Raw genomic sequence first — 20709 nt, forward strand, 5'->3', positions numbered from 1 at the left:
CCCCGGAGGGTGGATTGGAAATTCCAGGAGCTCTCCACTATATTGTGGAGGTGGAGAATTATCAAACGGCCCCAGAGGACGGATTGGAAATCCTGCAGAGGTCCTTCACTGAATTGCGCAGGTGGAAATTATCAACCAAACGATCTGGGAGGGCGGATTGGGAAAACTTCAGCTGTCCTCCACGGATCTGCAAAGGTGGAGAATTATCAACCAAACGGCCCCGGAGGGTGGATTGGGAACTATGAGAGGTCCTCCTTGTCCGATATGACACGGACCCAGCGTGATACCACCAGACAGGGTGGTCCTGCAGTAGAGAGGGCAGAGAAGGGGACCCGTATGGCGCACATCTGTTTTATTTATTTATTTATATTTTTAAACCAAGGTGCCGGCTTCAAGTACACCAGAGGCAGGAAGGGGTTAAGTTTTTCCCCAGTACAAAACCTGCAGATCCCCAGATATGCCCGCCTAGAGGTGGCCGCAGAAAGGGTTAAGTCCAGTTGAGGACCGGGGCGGAGCTCAGCATGTTTCTGGGGAGGGGGAGTGTGGCGGGAATAATTCGCGCCAGAGAGGCCCAATACTCCCCGCGCCCCCCCCCCCCCCTTTCCATGGGACGAAATTTGCGGTCTAGCAGGCCGCAAGATGGCTCACCAAGCCCCTGCGCACAGCTGATTAGGGCATGGTAGCCCTGCATCGGCCAGCCACATGAACAGAGCAGCGGCGAATGCGCCACCCCGCGGGCCGGGCGGATGCCAGTGCGGGCCGGGCTAAGAATATCACGGCCGGAGCACCGATGCGGTGCCAGCCGAAAGTATGCAATTAACCCCCTCCGGAGCGGCGAGGACGGCGTCCGCTCCCGAAGGGGGTGGTAATGAGGTAGGTGCCGCAATAGTGAAGCGCCGGCCCATTCAGTATGACTTCCTCCACCTTAGGATTACTGTCGGGGAGCAGGAGCCTCCTGCGCTCCCCTCTCTGCATGTGCACTCTGGACGGAGGCATTAACCCCCATGTGCCGATGTCCCTGCTTGGAGACAACAAGAGGGGGAGTGAAGGGAATGACAAGAGGGTGCTGATGGCTTGAGGGAAGCTGGGAATGGCCTCAGGGGAGCTGGAATTGGCCTAAGGGGAGCTGAAAATGTCAATAGGGGAGCTGGAATGGCCTCAGGGGAGCTGGAAATGGCCTCAGGGCATGAAGACAATTACCAAGAGTGAGGGAGGGCCAGGAGGGTTAACATACTCACCTAGTACCGTGTACTCACCTCTCTTCTTTCCTGCTGCCATCTTCACCCCTCCTCTGGTCCAGCAGGGTCACCCCCTCAGCTACTGGCACCGTAGTGGCAGGACGCTTGGAAAGGGGAGCTTGGATGGGTGACCCCTTGGCTGGCGGGATGCAGGGGAGCGAGGCTGCCCTGGTCCACCTTGTCTTCTGTAGGGGGGGCAGCAGTGCGGGTGACCGACACTGGCGCAACTCGACCCCGGGAGAACAGGGAGGCGAGGCGTCCACTGTTTTCCCATCTGAAAAAAAGGAAAAAAATAAACTTAAATAAAAAATCTTCAGGAGATCCCTGCAGAGCAGGGAGGTCTTGCCTCCTATTGACACTAGAAAAAACTGAAGCTCTCTCTCCAGGCTGGAGGGGGTATAGCTGCCAGGGGAGGAGCTAACAGCTTTATCTAGTGTCAACGCCTCCTAGAGGACATAGCTATACCCACGGTACGGGACGAAAACCCCACGGAAGCCCTCCATAGTGCTTCCGCAGGGTTTCGTTCTGTGCTTTCGTTCCGCATCTCCGGATTTGCAGAATGCCCACGGAACGGTGCCCGTGTATTGCGGATCCGCATATGTGGTCCGCAGCACGAGCACGGGCCACCTACTGGTCGCGTACAGGAGGCTTAACACGGTCATAAAAATTTTATACTAAAGAAACTATATTTTCCTTTTTTTCTTTTTCCTTTAAAAAAAATACTGAATTGAAAAAGTTTCGCCAATTACAGCATTGATCTATGAGCTAGCTGTTAATGGCCTCATAGTCTGCAAAGAAAATTCCTTATTTGCTCCAACATGGAAGAATAAATATCACTACAAATAGATTAATCTAAGCAGTCTGCGACAGATAAATTGGAATATTATGTCTTCTGCAAAAGGAATCCAGTCCTTTCCATAGTCTCATTACCCTGTAAAAATTCTTGCTGTGATGAAATGCTCTTTGCTGCAGACATACTGCATTCTCCACTTGTCATCTTTACAGGAATAAACTGTATATATTTATTCATAATCACCCACAAATTGTCTTTTCTCAAAACCGAACAACCGTAAGTTTGGTCAACTTTCTTGGTAGTGCAAGACTAGAACTTCTAGCCTCTCCGGGTCCTTACCCTCTAAACTCACCAACTGGCCAGGAACCTTTAATAAGGAAGGTAGCCAAACCAGCAACATTTCACAAAACATATCAAATTCATAGAGATCCACAGAAAGCAACAAGAGCACTTAAACAGATTGTCCGATGAAAAATATTTTTCCCTTTTCAAACCAGCACCTGGTTCTGAATACTTTTGCAAATGCACATAATGAGAAATTTAGTATAGCCACTGAGTTATTCAATAAAATCTATCTGTATAGTGCCACCTGCTGTTTCCTCATCCCTTTGTCCACCTTACTGACTTGGACACATGTGCTCAGTTCCATCCTTCAACTGCCACCAGCCATATCTTGTTAGAAAATTTGACAATTACTGGGAGAGAGCTGCCTCAGAAAAGACATACCCCCTGAGTAAGAACATGAGCTGTAATAGGAAGAGAGCTGCCGCAGAAAAGACATGGCCTCTGAGAAAGGACAACCCCTCCCCCCCAAACTGTGATGAGCACAAAGCTGCAGCAGAAAAGACATGCCCCCTGAGTAAGAACATGCGCTGTAATAGGAAGAGAGTTGCCGCAGAAAAGACATGCCCCCTGAGTAAGAACATGAGCTGTAATAGGAAGAGATCTGCTGCAGAAAAGACATGCCCCCTGAGTAAGAACATGAGCTGTAATAGGAAGAGATCTGCTGCAGAAAAGACATGCCCCCTGAGTAAGAACATGAGCTGTAATAGGAAGAGAGTTGCCGCAGAAAAGACATGCCCCCTGAGTAAGAACATGAGCTGTAATAGCAAGAGATCTGCTGCAGAAAAGACATGGCCCCTGAGTAAGAACATGAGCTGTAATAGGAAGAGATCTGCTGCAGAAAAGACATGCCCCCTGAGTAAGAACATGAGCTGTAATAGGAAAAGAGTTGCCGCAGAAAAGACATGGCCCCTGAGAAAGAACATGAGCTGTAATAGGAAGAGAGCTGCCGCGGAAAAGATATGGCCCATGAGAAAGAACATGCGCTGTAATAGGAAGAGATTTGCCGCAGAAAAGACAGGGCCCATGAGAAAGAACATGAGATGTAACAGGAAGAGAGTTGCTGCAGAAAAGACATGGCCCCTGAGTAAGAACATGCGCTGTAATAGGAAGAGAGTTGCCACAGCAAAGACATGGCCCCTGAGAAAGAACATGAGCTGTAATAGGAAGAGAGCTGCCGCGGAAAAGATATGGCCCATGAGAAAGACCATGCGCTAAAATAGGAAGAGAGTTGCCGCAGAAAAGACATAGCCCATGAGAAAGAACATGAGATGTAACAGGAAGAGAGTTGCCGCAGAAAAGACATGGCCCCTGAGTAAGAACATGCGCTGTAATAGGAAGAGAGTTGCCGCAGAAAAGACATGCCCCCTGAGTAAGAACATGAGCTGTAATAGGAAGAGATCTGCTGCAGAAAAGACATGCCCCCTGAGTAAGAACATGAGCTGTAATAGGAAGAGATCTGCTGCAGAAAAGACATGCCCCCTGAGTAAGAACATGAGCTGTAATAGGAAGAGATCTGCTGCAGAAAAGACATGCCCCCTGAGTAAGAACATGAGCTGTAATAGGAAGAGAGTTGCCACAGAAAAGACATGCCCCCTGAGAAAGAACATGAGCTGTAATAGGAAGAGAGCTGCCGCGGAAAAGACATGCCCCCTGAGTAAGAACATGAGCTGTAATAGGAAGAGATCTGCTGCAGAAAAGACATGCCCCCTGAGTAAGAACATGAGCTGTAATAGGAAGAGAGTTGCCGCAGAAAAGACATGGCCCCTGAGAAAGAACATGAGCTGTAATAGGAAGAGAGCTGCCGCGGAAAAGATATGGCCCATGAGAAAGAACATGCGCTGTAATAGGAAGAGAGTTGCCTCAGAAAAGACAGGGCCCATGAGAAAGAACATGAGATGTAACAGGAAGAGAGTTGCCGCAGAAAAGACATGGCCCCTGAGTAAGAACATGCGCTGTAATAAGAAGAGAGTTGCCACAGCAAAGACATGCCCCCTGAGAAAGAACATGAGCTGTAATAGGAAGAGAGCTGCCGCGGAAAAGATATGGCCCATGAGAAAGACCATGCGCTAAAATAGGAAGAGAGTTGCCGCAGAAAAGACACGGCCCATGAGAAAGAACATGAGATGTAACAGGAAGAGAGTTGCCGCAGAAAAGACATGGCCCCTGAGTAAGAACATGTGCTGTAATAGGAAGAGAGTTGCCGCAGAAAAGACATGCCCCCTGAGTAAGAACATGAGCTGTAATAGGAAGAGATCTGCTGCAGAAAAGACATGCCCCCTGAGTAAGAACATGAGCTGTAATAGGAAGAGATCTGCTGCAGAAAAGACATGGCCCCTGAGTAAGAACATGAGCTGTAACAGGAAGAGATCTGCTGCAGAAAAGACATGCCCCCTGAGTAAGAACATGCGCTGTAATAGGAAGAGAGTTGCCGCAGAAAAGACATGCCCCCTGAGTAAGAACATGAGCTGTAATAGGAAGAGATCTGCTGCAGAAAAGACATGCCCCTGAGTAAGAACATGAGCTGTAACAGGAAGAGATCTGCTGCAGAAAAGACATGCCCCCTGAGTAAGAACATGAGCTGTAATAGGAAGAGAGTTGCCACAGAAAAGACATGCCCCCTGAGAAAGAACATGAGCTGTAATAGGAAGAGAGCTGCCGCGGAAAAGACATGCCCCCTGAGTAAGAACATGAGCTGTAATAGGAAGAGATCTGCTGCAGAAAAGACATGGCCCCTGAGTAAGAACATGAGCTGTAATAGGAAGAGATCTGCTGCAGAAAAGACATGCCCCCTGAGTAAGAACATGAGCTGTAATAGGAAGAGAGTTGCCGCAGAAAAGACATGGCCCCTGAGAAAGAACATGAGCTGTAATAGGAAGAGAGCTGCCGCGGAAAAGATATGGCCCATGAGAAAGAACATGCGCTGTAATAGGAAGAGATTTGCCGCAGAAAAGACAGGGCCCATGAGAAAGAACATGAGATGTAACAGGAAGAGAGTTGCCGCAGAAAAGACATGGCCCCTGAGTAAGAACATGCGCTGTAATAGGAAGAGAGTTGCCACAGCAAAGACATGGCCCCTGAGAAAGAACATGAGCTGTAATAGGAAGAGAGCTGCCGCGGAAAAGATATGGCCCATGAGAAAGAACATGCGCTGTAATAGGAAGAGATTTGCCGCAGAAAAGACAGGGCCCATGAGAAAGAACATGAGATGTAACAGGAAGAGAGTTGCTGCAGAAAAGACATGGCCCCTGAGTAAGAACATGCGCTGTAATAGGAAGAGAGTTGCCACAGCAAAGACATGGCCCCTGAGAAAGAACATGAGCTGTAATAGGAAGAGAGCTGCCGCGGAAAAGATATGGCCCATGAGAAAGACCATGCGCTAAAATAGGAAGAGAGTTGCCGCAGAAAAGACATAGCCCATAAGAAAGAACATGAGATGTAACAGGAAGAGAGTTGCCGCAGAAAAGACATGGCCCCTGAGTAAGAACATGCGCTGTAATAGGAAGAGAGTTGCCGCAGAAAAGACATGCCCCCTGAGTAAGAACATGAGCTGTAATAGGAAGAGATCTGCTGCAGAAAAGACATGCCCCCTGAGTAAGAACATGAGCTGTAATAGGAAGAGATCTGCTGCAGAAAAGACATGCCCCCTGAGTAAGAACATGAGCTGTAATAGGAAGAGATCTGCTGCAGAAAAGACATGCCCCCTGAGTAAGAACATGAGCTGTAATAGGAAGAGAGTTGCCACAGAAAAGACATGCCCCCTGAGAAAGAACATGAGCTGTAATAGGAAGAGAGCTGCCGCGGAAAAGACATGCCCCCTGAGTAAGAACATGAGCTGTAATAGGAAGAGATCTGCTGCAGAAAAGACATGCCCCCTGAGTAAGAACATGAGCTGTAATAGGAAGAGAGTTGCCGCAGAAAAGACATGGCCCCTGAGAAAGAACATGAGCTGTAATAGGAAGAGAGCTGCCGCGGAAAAGATATGGCCCATGAGAAAGAACATGCGCTGTAATAGGAAGAGAGTTGCCTCAGAAAAGACAGGGCCCATGAGAAAGAACATGAGATGTAACAGGAAGAGAGTTGCCGCAGAAAAGACATGGCCCCTGAGTAAGAACATGCGCTGTAATAAGAAGAGAGTTGCCACAGCAAAGACATGCCCCCTGAGAAAGAACATGAGCTGTAATAGGAAGAGAGCTGCCGCGGAAAAGATATGGCCCATGAGAAAGACCATGCGCTAAAATAGGAAGAGAGTTGCCGCAGAAAAGACACGGCCCATGAGAAAGAACATGAGATGTAACAGGAAGAGAGTTGCCGCAGAAAAGACATGGCCCCTGAGTAAGAACATGTGCTGTAATAGGAAGAGAGTTGCCGCAGAAAAGACATGCCCCCTGAGTAAGAACATGAGCTGTAATAGGAAGAGATCTGCTGCAGAAAAGACATGCCCCCTGAGTAAGAACATGAGCTGTAATAGGAAGAGATCTGCTGCAGAAAAGACATGGCCCCTGAGTAAGAACATGAGCTGTAACAGGAAGAGATCTGCTGCAGAAAAGACATGCCCCCTGAGTAAGAACATGCGCTGTAATAGGAAGAGAGTTGCCGCAGAAAAGACATGCCCCCTGAGTAAGAACATGAGCTGTAATAGGAAGAGATCTGCTGCAGAAAAGACATGCCCCTGAGTAAGAACATGAGCTGTAACAGGAAGAGATCTGCTGCAGAAAAGACATGCCCCCTGAGTAAGAACATGAGCTGTAATAGGAAGAGAGTTGCCACAGAAAAGACATGCCCCCTGAGAAAGAACATGAGCTGTAATAGGAAGAGATCTGCTGCAGAAAAGACATGGCCCCTGAGAAAGAACATGAGCTGTAATAGGAAGAGAGTTGCCACAGAAAAGACATGCCCCCTGAGAAAGAACATGAGCTGTAATAGGAAGAGAGCTGCCGCGGAAAAGACATGCCCCCTGAGAAAGAACATGAGCTGTAATAGGAAGAGAGCTGCCGCGGAAAAGACATGCCCCCTGAGTAAGAACATGAGCTGTAATAGGAAGAGATCTGCTGCAGAAAAGACATGGCCCCTGAGTAAGAACATGAGCTGTAATAGGAAGAGATCTGCTGCAGAAAAGACATGCCCCCTGAGTAAGAACATGAGCTGTAATAGGAAGAGAGCTGCCGCGGAAAAGATATGGCCCATGAGAAAGAACATGAGATGTAACAGGAAGAGAGTTGCCGCAGAAAAGACATGGCCCCTGAGTAAGAACATGCGCTGTAATAAGAAGAGAGTTGCCACAGCAAAGACATGCCCCCTGAGTAAGAACATGAGCTGTAATAGGAAGAGATCTGCTGCAGAAAAGACATGGCCCCTGAGTAAGAACATGCGCTGTAATAAGAAGAGAGTTGCCACAGCAAAGACATGCCCCCTGAGTAAGAACATGAGCTGTAATAGGAAGAGAGCTGCCGCAGAAAAGACGTGGCCTCTGAGAAAGGACATGCCCTGTGAGAAAGGACACGCCCCCTGAGCTGCCAGCTTGAAACAAACCTAGCTGAGCAATTGGAGCAATGAATAGGGAGATCTCTGGATCCATGTGAGGTACAGGGCTGGTTCTAGCTTTGTTAGAAAGAGATTGTCATGTATTATATGATGTCTGATTTTAATTTTTTACATTAATCATGGGATAACCCCTTTAATCTACATTGCATCCTAAATAACTAAGGATATCATACAAAATATCTTATCTCTGAGGAATATTTCTAATAGTTATTATCCCGTTACAGACTTTCTTCAGATCCTCTGCACCAATTTCAGCTTGGATATGACCTACAGTCTAAGGCTCCATTCACACGTCCGTAATAATGGGTCCGCATCCGTTCCGCAAATTGTGGAACGGGTGCGGACCCATTCATTCTCTATGGGGCAGGAATTGATGCGGACAGCACACAGTGTGTTGTCCGCATCCGCATTTCCAGAGCGCACCCCCAATCTTCCGGTCCGCGGCTCTGGAAAAAAATAGAACATGTCCTATTCTTGTCCGCAATTGCAGACAAGAATAGGCATTTCTATAGGGGTGCCGGCCGGGTGTGTTGCGGATCAGCAATAAACTATGGACGTGTGAATGGACCCTAACTGATGACATCATCACCTCTAGAAATCAACAGGAACGTCAGCTAAAATCTACAAGCAAACACTGCCGTTTTATAAACTTTGTTTATATCTGAACATTCTTCAATAAAATCACAATTTTACCAATACAACCAGCAATTGAAAAACATGCGAATTGCAGTTAAAGCAGTGCGGTTCTTGTATGCGTGTCCCACACCCGTACAACACTATAAACGTGACCCAGTGTTTTTAACTACATTGTAAAAAAAAAATATATGAGCTTACACTTCTAAAACTTCCCTATCTTTTCATATTTTCAACATCACATGCCCGTGAAACGTGATCACATGTCCGTGAAAAACGTACATGTGGTGAATGTTTTTTTAAAAACCATCACACGTCTGGTTTAAGACCAATGGTAGTCTATGGGGTTATTCACACAGTAGTTTTTTTGATGGTCAATGAATAACGGACGTCCAAAAAAATTTTTATATTGTCTGTTTTTCACTGACCGACATCAGTGAAAAAAAGGTCTGTTAAAAATGGACAGTTTATCCGTTTTTAAGGGACGCTTTCTTCCACTGCCGTGTGCATGTAGCCTTAGATTGCTTCCAAATGCATCCTACCAAGGGAATGTGCTGATTCAGTAATACCTTTTACTGCTCAAAAACAGAGGTATTAGAATATCACACATATTTGACCGCTTCTCAGCATCAAAACCACTTTGCTCACCGCCACCTCATAGTATCCCCCAAGGAGCTGTTATCTTACATTCTTATCTCGCATTCCTTCCAGCTCTTGTCTGCCTGCTTCCTCAGTTCCTGTAGTGACATATAGATAGATGTCAGACAGCTACAAGCTACCATGCGACAGGTTAAAGGCAAATGACGCCAACTCACCATTCGTCCATCTTTTAACTCTCCGCGTAATAACGAGTCAACAGGAAAAGAGAGGATGCTGTTCAGGTTGTGTATCTACAGAAATGCATTGACGAGTTAAAGGAACGTAAATGTACTTTTTTGTAGTCATCTTACTTTCCTCCTAAAATACTACTTCTGCATTGCTGCTAAAGATTTCTCATTGAACAGACAACCATTGTCCAAACTGTCCCCCATCTGGAGCTTTAAATCTGCTGAGATCAACAGAATGTACCTAGGGGCTTTGCAAAAGTATGACATATCGAGCCAGTGGTTGTGGCTTCTCTTGGAAACGAAAGAAAACCATCACAGCCAGAAAATCAGAAAATAATACAGAAGCATCGATAGTAAAGCACTGGTTAAGTAAGGTAAAAGCAGAAAGGTTTTACTAAATAAAAACTGCTCCATCTCGCACATTTTAACTTCTTGTATGGTTTATTACACTTTGCTTTACTTTCATGTTTTCAAAGCGTTTTCCTTTTTTGTCCTCTCACACCAAAGTCTGCATACTCCCAACAAGTTCTCTGGGTGTTTCTCTTTAATTGGAGCCATATGAAGAGGAGAATGTGCTGTCAGGTCAGCAGTTACACACAGGGGTGGGGAGCTAAAGATTCATAAAGTGAGAACAAGTACACTCACCATGTTACTGAAGAGCGCGCCCAGCTCCCTTGAAAGGACAGACAAGTTCAGGAAGCCGGTGGTTAGCTCATGGTTGTTGGTTGAGAGCTGGTTGGAACCCAAAGCCTGCAGAGGTTCCACAAAACTCTCCTGAGCTTCCACAAACGCTGGGGTTTAAGGAGAAATATTCTTTGAGAGTCATAGACACAGAAGATGGAGCCCATAATGTAACCTCTGAAGGAAACGTCCCATAATCGACACCTATCACCTCAACACGATAAGTATCTGATCGCTGGAGGTTCGAATGCTGGGACCGGCACTAATCAAAAGAATGGGGATTCAGTGTCCCCCATGTAAATGGAGCACAGGTCATGCACTACCACTCCATTCAAAATCTATGAGACTGAGATGGCAGAGCATTCTCATGAAGCATAGGGGTCCCAGGAACTCTGCAATCAGACACTTATCACCTATCCCTTACATAAGACCTGTCACCTCTCCTGACATGTCTGGTGTAAGAGCTATAGGGGTCCCAGTAACTCTGCAATCAGACACTTATCACCTATCCCTTACATAAGACCTGTCACCTCTCCTGACGTGTCTGGTGTAAGAGCTATAGGGGTCCCAGTAACTCTGCAATCAGATACTTATCACCTATCCCTTACATAAGACCTGTCACCTCTCCTGACATGTCTGGTGTAAGAGCTATAGGGGTCCCAGTAACTCTGCAATCAGATACTTATCACCTATCCCTTACATAAGACCTGTCACCTCTCCTGACATGTCTGGTGTAAGAGCTATAGGGGTCCCAGTAACTCTGCAATCAGACACTTATCACCTATCCCTTACATAAGACCTGTCACCTCTCCTGACGTGTCTGGTGTAAGAGCTATAGGGGTCCCAGTAACTCTGCAATCAGATACTTATCACCTATCCCTTACATAAGACCTGTCACCTCTCCTGACATGTCTGGTGTAAGAGCTATAGGGGTCCCAGGAACTCTGCAATCAGACACTTATCACCTATCCCTTACATAAGACCTGTCACCTCTCCTGACATGTCTGGTGTAAGAGCTATAGGGGTCCCAGTAACTCTGCAATCAGACACTTATCACCTATCCCTTACATAAGACCTGTCACCTCTCCTGACGTGTCTGGTGTAAGAGCTATAGGGGTCCCAGTAACTCTGCAATCAGATACTTATCACCTATCCCTTACATAAGACCTGTCACCTCTCCTGACATGTCTGGTGTAAGAGCTATAGGGGTCCCAGTAACTCTGCAATCAGATACTTATCACCTATCCCTTACATAAGACCTGTCACCTCTCCTGACATGTCTGGTGTAAGAGCTATAGGGGTCCCAGTAACTCTGCAATCAGATACTTATCACCTATCCCTTACATAAGACCTGTCACCTCTCCTGACATGTCTGGTGTAAGAGCTATAGGGGTCCCAGTAACTCTGCAATCAGATACTTATCACCTATCCCTTACATAAGACCTGTCACCTCTCCTGACATGTCTGGTGTAAGAGCTATAGGGGTCCCAGTAACTCTGCAATCAGATACTTATCACCTATCCCTTACATAAGACCTGTCACCTCTCCTGACATGTCTGGTGTAAGAGCTATAGGGGTCCCAGTAACTCTGCAATCAGACACTTATCACCTATCCCTTACATAAGACCTGTCACCTCTCCTGACATGTCTGGTGTAAGAGCTATAGGGGTCCCAGTAACTCTGCAATCAGATACTTATCACCTATCCCTTACATAAGACCTGTCACCTCTCCTGACATGTCTGGTGTAAGAGCTATAGGGGTCCCAGTAACTCTGCAATCAGATACTTATCACCTATCCCTTACATAAGACCTGTCACCTCTCCTGACATGTCTGGTGTAAGAGCTATAGGGGTCCCAGTAACTCTGCAATCAGATACTTATCACCTATCCCTTACATAAGACCTGTCACCTCTCCTGACATGTCTGGTGTAAGAGCTATAGGGGTCCCAGTAACTCTGCAATCAGATACTTATCACCTATCCCTTACATAAGACCTGTCACCTCTCCTGACATGTCTGGTGTAAGAGCTATAGGGGTCCCAGTAACTCTGCAATCAGATACTTATCACCTATCCCTTACATAAGACCTGTCACCTCTCCTGACATGTCTGGTGTAAGAGCTATAGGGGTCCCAGTAACTCTGCAATCAGACACTTATCACCTATCCCTTACATAAGACCTGTCACCTCTCCTGACATGTCTGGTGTAAGAGCTATAGGGGTCCCAGTAACTCTGCAATCAGATACTTATCACCTATCCCTTACATAAGACCTGTCACCTCTCCTGACATGTCTGGTGTAAGAGCTATAGGGGTCCCAGTAACTCTGCAATCAGATACTTATCACCTATCCCTTACATAAGACCTGTCACCTCTCCTGACATGTCTGGTGTAAGAGCTATAGGGGTCCCAGTAACTCTGCAATCAGATACTTATCACCTATCCCTTACATAAGACCTGTCACCTCTCCTGACATGTCTGGTGTAAGAGCTATAGGGGTCCCAGGAACTCTGCAATCAGACACTTATCACCTATCCCTTACATAAGACCTGTCACCTCTCCTGACATGTCTGGTGTAAGAGCTATAGGGGTCCCAGTAACTCTGCAATCAGACACTTATCACCTATCCCTTACATAAGACCTGTCACCTCTCCTGACGTGTCTGGTGTAAGAGCTATAGGGGTCCCAGTAACTCTGCAATCAGATACTTATCACCTATCCCTTACATAAGACCTGTCACCTCTCCTGACATGTCTGGTGTAAGAGCTATAGGGGTCCCAGTAACTCTGCAATCAGACACTTATCACCTATCCCTTACATAAGACCTGTCACCTCTCCTGACGTGTCTGGTGTAAGAGCTATAGGGGTCCCAGTAACTCTGCAATCAGATACTTATCACCTATCCCTTACATAAGACCTGTCACCTCTCCTGACATGTCTGGTGTAAGAGCTATTTGCATTCCCCATGTGATAACAATTCCAAAGCATCTATTCTTATGACTGTGATGTGCGATTCCTTTATTATTCCTGCTAGAAGTTAAGAATGAATTACTAGCAGTTTGCAATAAAGATTCAGATGGGTGTTACCAGTTTGGGGGGGGGGGTCCCCTGCACTGTCTGACAACTGTTAGTAAGGCTAGGTCTACACGACGACATTTGTCGCGCGACATTTTGTTGCACCAATGTCACGCGACAATTTTTAGAATGGCAGTCTATGGTGTCGCACTGCAACATGCGACATGTTGCGACTGCGACGCGACAGTCGCAGAAAAATCCATCTCAAATGGATTTTCTGCGGCTGTTGCGTTGCAGTCGCAACATGTCGCATGTTGCAGTGCGACACCATAGACTGCCATTATAAAAATTGTCGCGCGACATTAGTGCAACAAAATGTTGCGTGACAGCTATTGCGCCCTATCTGTCGCGCGACAAATGTCGTCGTGTAGACCTAGCCTAATTCATGCATAATAGCACATCACAGAATCAAAGGAATAGACGCCAGGCTTGTCTTTACAAGTAGGATGAAAGTTTTTGCTGAAACAGACATGTCAGGAGAGGTGACGGGCCCTTTTTAAACGCTACTGTGTGCATTACTCTTCATTTTAAAATATGCAATCAATGTCTAATCTGGATCCCAATCATATGGATGATTTATCCTACTGATATGTTTCAATGTCTATGCAGGAAAAAAACATGTGAAAGTGAAACAGTATTTTGCCTAAATTCTGATGGGATAGTTAGTTCCACATGCTTTAGTGCTCATTCACACTATCGTGGTTTGGTTCTGCATCTGAGCCGCAGTTCGGGTGCGGACCCATTCACTTCAATGGGGCTGCAAAAGATGTGGATAGCACTCTGTGTGCTGTCCGCATCCGTTGCTCCGTTCCGTGGCCCCGCAAAAATTATAAATCATGTCCTATTCTTGTCCATTTTGTGACCAAGAATAGGCATTTCTATAAAGGGCCATCCGTTCCGCAAATTGCGGATGGCACGCGGGCAGCATCCGTGTTTTGCGGATCCGCAATATGCGGACTGCAAAACATGGCATGGTCGTGTGAACAAGCCCTTAAATATAAATATGCTGTTGAATATCGCTAGCTAGCACTCACACAAAGCAGGCCCACCCAAGCATCTCACTCTTCAGAGTCTTCATTTTCTGTTTTCTTGTGATCATGACCCTGAAGGGCCTGCACAGTGGACCCCTGAAGTTCTGGATTCCCTGTCAGTAGACATTCCTTCACTGTTTGGTAAGGCGAGGTGATCACAACATATACTTAGATAAATGACAACCTGATCCTCTATTCCCCTGGAAATAAGAACTGCCAGAAGTGTTTGGCAGATGCTTATCCCATTCTCTTGCACGCCATCCAAGCTCGCATGTTGATGCAGGAGCTGGAGGCCGCCAGCTGCCTGGCTTCTGCCCCAGTCTTTTATTGCTGGATCCCAGGAATTTTTTGTGGAAAGAGAATGGGGATGATCAACTGTAACCAAAAAGAAAATCTGAATTTCTGTTTTTGCTTGTTGTTTATCACTAAAGGCTTATAGTATAAAGCTGTAAGGAAAATAATGATCTGTATGCACTCAAATACTCATCTGCTTCCATTATACTCACACAGGCCTGAAGTATAGATGGATCTAACACTCTTCCGAATCCTGCTCAGAACCTGCAGGTCCGTCTCTAAACTCTATAATTATAAGAAACATACATGAGAAAATAAAAGGGGTCATCATAAAATTACCTATTATTTAAATCAAGGGGGTCAGTTATCAAACTGGTGTAAAAGTAGAACTGGCTTAGTTGCCCATAGCAATAAATCAGATTCCTCCTTTAATTTTCCAAAGAAGCTGTCAAAAATGGTAGGTGGAATCTGATTGGTTGCTATGGGCAACTAGGCCAGTTCTACTTTACACCAGTTTCATAAATGACACACAATTTTTAATGTTAAACATATTTCTAAAGAACTTTGGTGACGTTAGTTTTAATTTTCCATGTCACTACCTATATTCAAAAAAATCCTAAAATCATGCAGTTTTCACACTAGCCACTAGGCCTAATAATAGGCGCCACTTCTTGGTCTTTACAGATCACTCTTCATCATTATCATCAAAGTCATGTTTACAATGACAGATATCACCTATACAGTTGCAAGAAAAAATATGTGAACCCTTTGGAATGATATGGATTTCTGCACAAATTGGTCATAAAATCTCATATGATCTTCTTCTAGGTCACAACAATAGACAATCACAGTCTGCTTAAACTAATAACACAAAGAATTAAATGTTACCATGTTTTTATTGAACACACCATGTAAACATTCACAGTGCAGGTGGAAAAAGTATGTGAACCCCTAGACTAATGACCTCTCCAAGAGCTAATTGGAGTGAGGTGTCAGCTAACTGGAGTCCAATCAATGAGATGAGATTGGAGATGTTGGTTACAGCTGCCCTGCCCTATAAAAAACACACACTAGTTCTGGGTTTGCTTTTCACAAGAAGCATTGCCTAATGTGAATGATGCCTTGCACAAAAGAGCTCTCAGAAGAATTGTTGACTTGCATAAAACTGGAAAGGGTTATAAAAGTATCTCCAAAAGCCTTGCTGTTCATCAGTCCACGGTAAGACAAATTGTCTATAAATGGAGAAAGTTCAGCACTGCTGCTACTCTGCCTAGGAGTGGCCGTCCTGTAAAGATGACTGCAAGAGCACAGCGCAGACTGCTCAATGAGGTGAAGAAGAATCCTAGAGTGTCAGCTAAAGACTTACAAAAGTCTCTGGCATATGCTAACATCCCTGTTAGCGAATCTACGATAGGTAAACCACTAAACAAGATTGGATTTCATGGGAGGATACCACAGAGGAAGCCACTGCTGTCCAAAAAAAAAAAACATTGCTGCACGTTTACAGTTTGCACAAGAGCACCTGGATGTTCCACAGCAGTACTGGCAAAATATTCTGTGGACAGATGAAACCAAAGTTGAGTTGTCTGGAAGAAACACACAACACTATGTGTGGAGAAAAAGAGGCACAGCACACCAACATCAAAACCTCATCCCAACTGTGACGTATGGTGGTGGGGGACATCATAGTTTGGGGCTGCTTTGCCCCAAAACTAAATGAATTCCCAAGTTTATCAAGACATTTTGCAGGAGAACTTAAAGGGATTCTGTCACCTCCCCTCAGCCAAAAAACGAGGGGTTGCCGATCGGCTGCTGCACCCTGCGCTTTCTCCAGTCTGCCTGCCTTTACTTAATATAATAATACCTAATTCGCCCCAACAAATACTTATTTCTTTCCTGAAGGGAGGGTGGGGAAAGAAATCGCTGGCCGTCTTCACTGTGGCAGGCAGACTGGAGAAAGCGCAGGGTGCAGCAGCCGATCGGCAATCCTCTGCGCTTCCTACCAGGCTGACTGAGGGAAAGAGCTAACATCGGACGTCACTGGGCTCGGCGCATGCCCAGTGACGAAGATGAAGCTGCCGCCCTCAGTCTCCTGATGATCGCACAGGCGCAGCCCTCAGTGGGTACTGCGCCTGTGCGAGACTTCGTTCGGCGTGAGAGAGGGGGAGGAGAGGCAGGAGAGGCTGTGGCAGGCTGGGGGCGGCGGTTAGAAAGTACAAGGAAGGCTGGCTGGGCACTGAAAGAGGGGCGGTACTGGGCTCACTAAGAAGAAAAAAACGCCCCTCTGGGCACATTCAGGACACATTTACATATCGATCAAAGTCGTTTTTTGCACTAACTGCTAGACGGATTTCAAGATAAAAGAGCACAGCTTAATCCAGGTAAGCTGTGCTGCATGGCTGCTTTTAAATCGTTTTTTGGCTGAGGGGAGGTGACAGAATCCCTTTAAGGCCATCTGTCCACCAGCTGAAGCTCAACAGAAGATGGGTGTTGCAACACTGGAGAGGCCTAGTCAGTCCTGACCTCAACCCGATTGAGATGCTGTGGCATGTTCTCAAAAAAGCGATTCACACCAGACATCCCAAGAATATTGCTGAACTGAAACAGTTCTGTAAAGAGGAATGGTCAAGAATTACTCCTGACCATTGTGCACGTCTGATCTGCAACTACAGGAAATGTTTGGTTGAAGTAATTGCTGCCAAAGGAGGTTCAACCAGTTATTAAATCCAAGGCCTCTTTCACACGGGTGAGATTTCTGCGCGGGTGCAATGCGTGAGATGAACGCATTGTACCCGCACTGAATACAGACCCATTCATTTCTATGGGGCTGTGCATATGAGCTGTGATTTTCACACATCACTTTTGCGTTAAGTGAAAATCGCAGCATGTTCTATATTGTGCGTTTTTCATAGAAGTGAATGGGGCTGCGTGAAAATCGCAAGCATCCGCAAGCAAGTGCGGATGCGGTGCGATTTTTACGCACGGTTGCTAGGAGACGATCGGGATGGGGACCCGATCTTTATTATTTTCCCTTATAACATGGTTATAAGGGGAAATAATAGCATTGTGAATACAGAATGCATAGTACAATCTCTTTTGTCTTCTTCTTTGAGGAATAGAAGCTTTGATGACGTCACTAGGCTCATCACATGGTAAAAGATCATGTGATGGACCATGTGATGAGCGTAGTGACGTCATCAAAAGGTCCTATTCCTCAAAGAAGAAGACAGAAGAGATGCCCGGCTGTGCGAACAAGTGGATTAAGGTGAGTTAAAAAAAAATTATTATTTTTTTTTACCCCTCCAGCCCCATTGTACTATGCATTCTGTATTCAGAATGCTATTATTTTCCCTTCTAACCATGTTATAAGAGGAAATAATACAATCTATACAACCTTGAACCCAAACCTGAACTTCTGTGAAGAACACATTGCACCCGCACGATAAAAACTGAACAACGGAATGCAATCGCAGTCAAAAGTGACTGTAATTGGTAGGGATCGACCGATTATCGGATTTACCGATATTATCGGCCGATATTCAGGATTTTGAACACTATCGGTATCGGCATCTATTTTGCCGATATTCCGATAGTGTATGGGAAACGCAGATCGCGCTGCTGACAGCGCTCTCCGTGTTCCCCTCAGCAGCACAGGGGAGAAGGAAGCAGTGTCTCCTCCCCCTGTGCTGCTGCCGCCAATGTAAGGACAGGGGACAGGAGGAGGGGAGGAGCTATGGCCACTGCTCCACCAATGAAGATTAATCTATCATTCATTCATATACAGGAGGCGGGAGCTGCAGGATCACATTGCCGGCTCCCGGCCTCTATGAGCTGTAGCTGCGATCTGCGGTAGTTAACTCCTCAGGTGCCGCGGATCGCAGCTACTGCTCATAGAGGTCGGGAGCCGGCTATGTGATCCTGCAGCCAGCTCCCGCCTCCTGTATATGAATAAATGTGGGATTAAGCTTCATTGGTGGCGCAGTGCGCCCCCCCAAGCCCCCCAGTATCAGACATTGGTGGCGCAGTGCGCCCCCCCCCAGTGGTGGCGCATAGGGCCCCCCACCCCAGTCGCAGTGCGCCCCCCCACAGGATTCCCTCTCCCTTGCTCCTCCGATCGGAGCCCCAGCAGTGTAATGCTGGGGCTCCGATCGGTTACCATGGCAGCCAGGACGCTATTGAAGCCCTGGCTGCCATGATAAGCTGCATGCTGCGGTGTGCACAAAGCACACAGCAGCAGGGACAGTGTGAGCTCCTATTCACCCTGATAGATCTCTATCAGGGTGAATAGGACAAGGGTTCTAGTCCCTAAGGGGGCTAAAAGTTAGTTAAAAAAAAAAAAAGTTACAAAAAAAATAATAAAAACACCAAAATATTAAATATAAATGAAAAAGAAAGATTTACAAAAAAAAATACACATTAACAATAAACATTAATTTTCAGCAGATTTGTGGGAATTTTTATTTTATTTTTTTTCAAAAATGAAAATTCCCAGAATATCGGTATAAGTTATCGGCTATCGGCCTAAAAGTTCACAAATTATCGGTATCGGCCCTAAAAAATCAATATCGGTCGATCCCTAGTAATTGGGTACCTACTCGCGCGCGTTTGCCGCAACGCATCCGGACCTTATCCGGACACGCTCGTGTGAAAGAGGCCCAAGGGTTCACATACTTTTTCCACCTGCACTGTGAATGTTTACATGGTGTGTTTAATAAAAACATGGTAACATTTAATTCTTTGTGTTATTAGTTTAAGCAGACTGTGATTGTCTATTGTTGCGACTTAGATGAAGACCAGATCACATTTTTTATGACCAATTTGTGCAGAAATCCATATCATTCCAAAGGGTTCACATACTTTTTCTTGCAACTGTATATACAGTGGATATAAAAAGTCTACACACCCCTGTTAAAATGTCAGGTTTCTGTGATGTAAAAAAATGAGACAAAGATAAATCATTTCAGAACTTTTTCCACTCAATTGAAAAACAAACTGAAATCTTTTAGGTGGAGGGAATAAAAAATATAAAAATAAAATAATATGGTTGCATAAGTGTGCATACCCTTAAACTAATACTTTGTTGAAGCACCTAATACTTTGTTGAAGCACCTGATTTTATTACAGCACTCAGACTTTTTAGGTATGAGTCTATCAGCATGGCACATTTTCACTTGGCAAGATTTGCCCACTCTTCTTTGCAAAAACACTCCAAATCTGTCAGATTGCGAGGGCATCTCCTGTCCACAGCCCTCTTCAGATCACCCCACAGATTTTCAATTGGATTCAGGTCTGGGCTCTGGCTGGGCCATTCCAAAACTTTAATCTTCTTCTGGTGAAGCCATTCCTTTGTTGATTTGGATGTATGCTTTGGGTTATTGTCATGGTGAAAGATGAAGTTCCTCTTCATGTTCAGCTTTCTAGCAGAAGCCTGAAGGCTTTGTGCCAATATTGACTGGCATTCATAATTCCCTCTAGCTTAACTAAGGCCCCAGTTCCAGCTGAAGAAAACAGCCCCAAAGCATGATGCTGCCACCACCATGCTTCACTGTGGGTATGGTGTTCTTTTGGTGATGAGCAGTGTTGTTTTTGCACCAAACATATATTTTGGAATTATGGACAAAAAGTTCAACCTTGGTTTCATCAGACCATAACACCTTGTCCCACATGCTTTTGGACAGATGTGTTTTTGCAAAATGTAGCCTGGCTTGGATGTTTTTCTTTGTAAGAAAAGGCTTTAGTCTTGCCACTCTACCCCATAGCCCAGACATATGAAGAATACAGGAGATTGTTGTCACATGTACCACACAGCCAGTACTTGCCAGATATTCCTGCAGCTCCTTTATGTTTCTGGAGGCCTCTTGGTAGCCTCCCAGACCAGTTTTCTTCTCGTCTTTTTTATCAATTTTGGAGGGAAGTCCAGTTCTTGGTATTGTCCATGTTGTGCCATATTTCTCCACTTGATGGTGACTGTCTTCACTGTGTTCCATGGTATATCTAATGCCTTGGAAAATCTTTTGTACCCTTCTCCTGACTAATACCTTTTAACAATGAGATCCCTCTGATGCTTTGGAAGCTCTCTGTGGACCATGGCTTTTGCTGTGGGATGCGACTAAGAAAATTTCAGGAAAGACCAACTAGAGCAGACCACATCATTTTAATTTGTTTTGTTTTCTTCCCTCCACCTAAAAGATTTCAGTTTGTATTTCAATTCAGTTGTACAGTTCTGAAATGATTTATCTTTGTCATTTTCTTA

The 20709-nt window shown here is 45.6% G+C and overlaps 1 protein-coding gene across 2 annotated transcripts in view; it reads right to left on the minus strand.

Moving 5' to 3' along the window:
• Nucleotides 1-20709, minus strand: part of LOC122931518 (arf-GAP with SH3 domain, ANK repeat and PH domain-containing protein 3-like) — an 80466-nt gene that overhangs the window by 54586 nt on the left and 5171 nt on the right. For both annotated transcript variants that reach the window (XM_044285585.1, XM_044285586.1), the window contains exons 2-5: nucleotides 14669-14741; nucleotides 10023-10168; nucleotides 9366-9440; nucleotides 9238-9287 (exon numbers count right to left, since the gene is read on the minus strand). In XM_044285585.1, coding sequence (XP_044141520.1) covers nucleotides 9238-9287; nucleotides 9366-9440; nucleotides 10023-10168; nucleotides 14669-14741 — 344 coding nt within the window. The remainder of the gene's footprint in view (nucleotides 1-9237; nucleotides 9288-9365; nucleotides 9441-10022; nucleotides 10169-14668; nucleotides 14742-20709) is intronic.

The sequence above is a fragment of the Bufo gargarizans genome, chromosome 3 (assembly GCF_014858855.1).
Source record: "Bufo gargarizans isolate SCDJY-AF-19 chromosome 3, ASM1485885v1, whole genome shotgun sequence".
Lineage (NCBI taxonomy): Eukaryota > Metazoa > Chordata > Amphibia > Anura > Bufonidae > Bufo > Bufo gargarizans.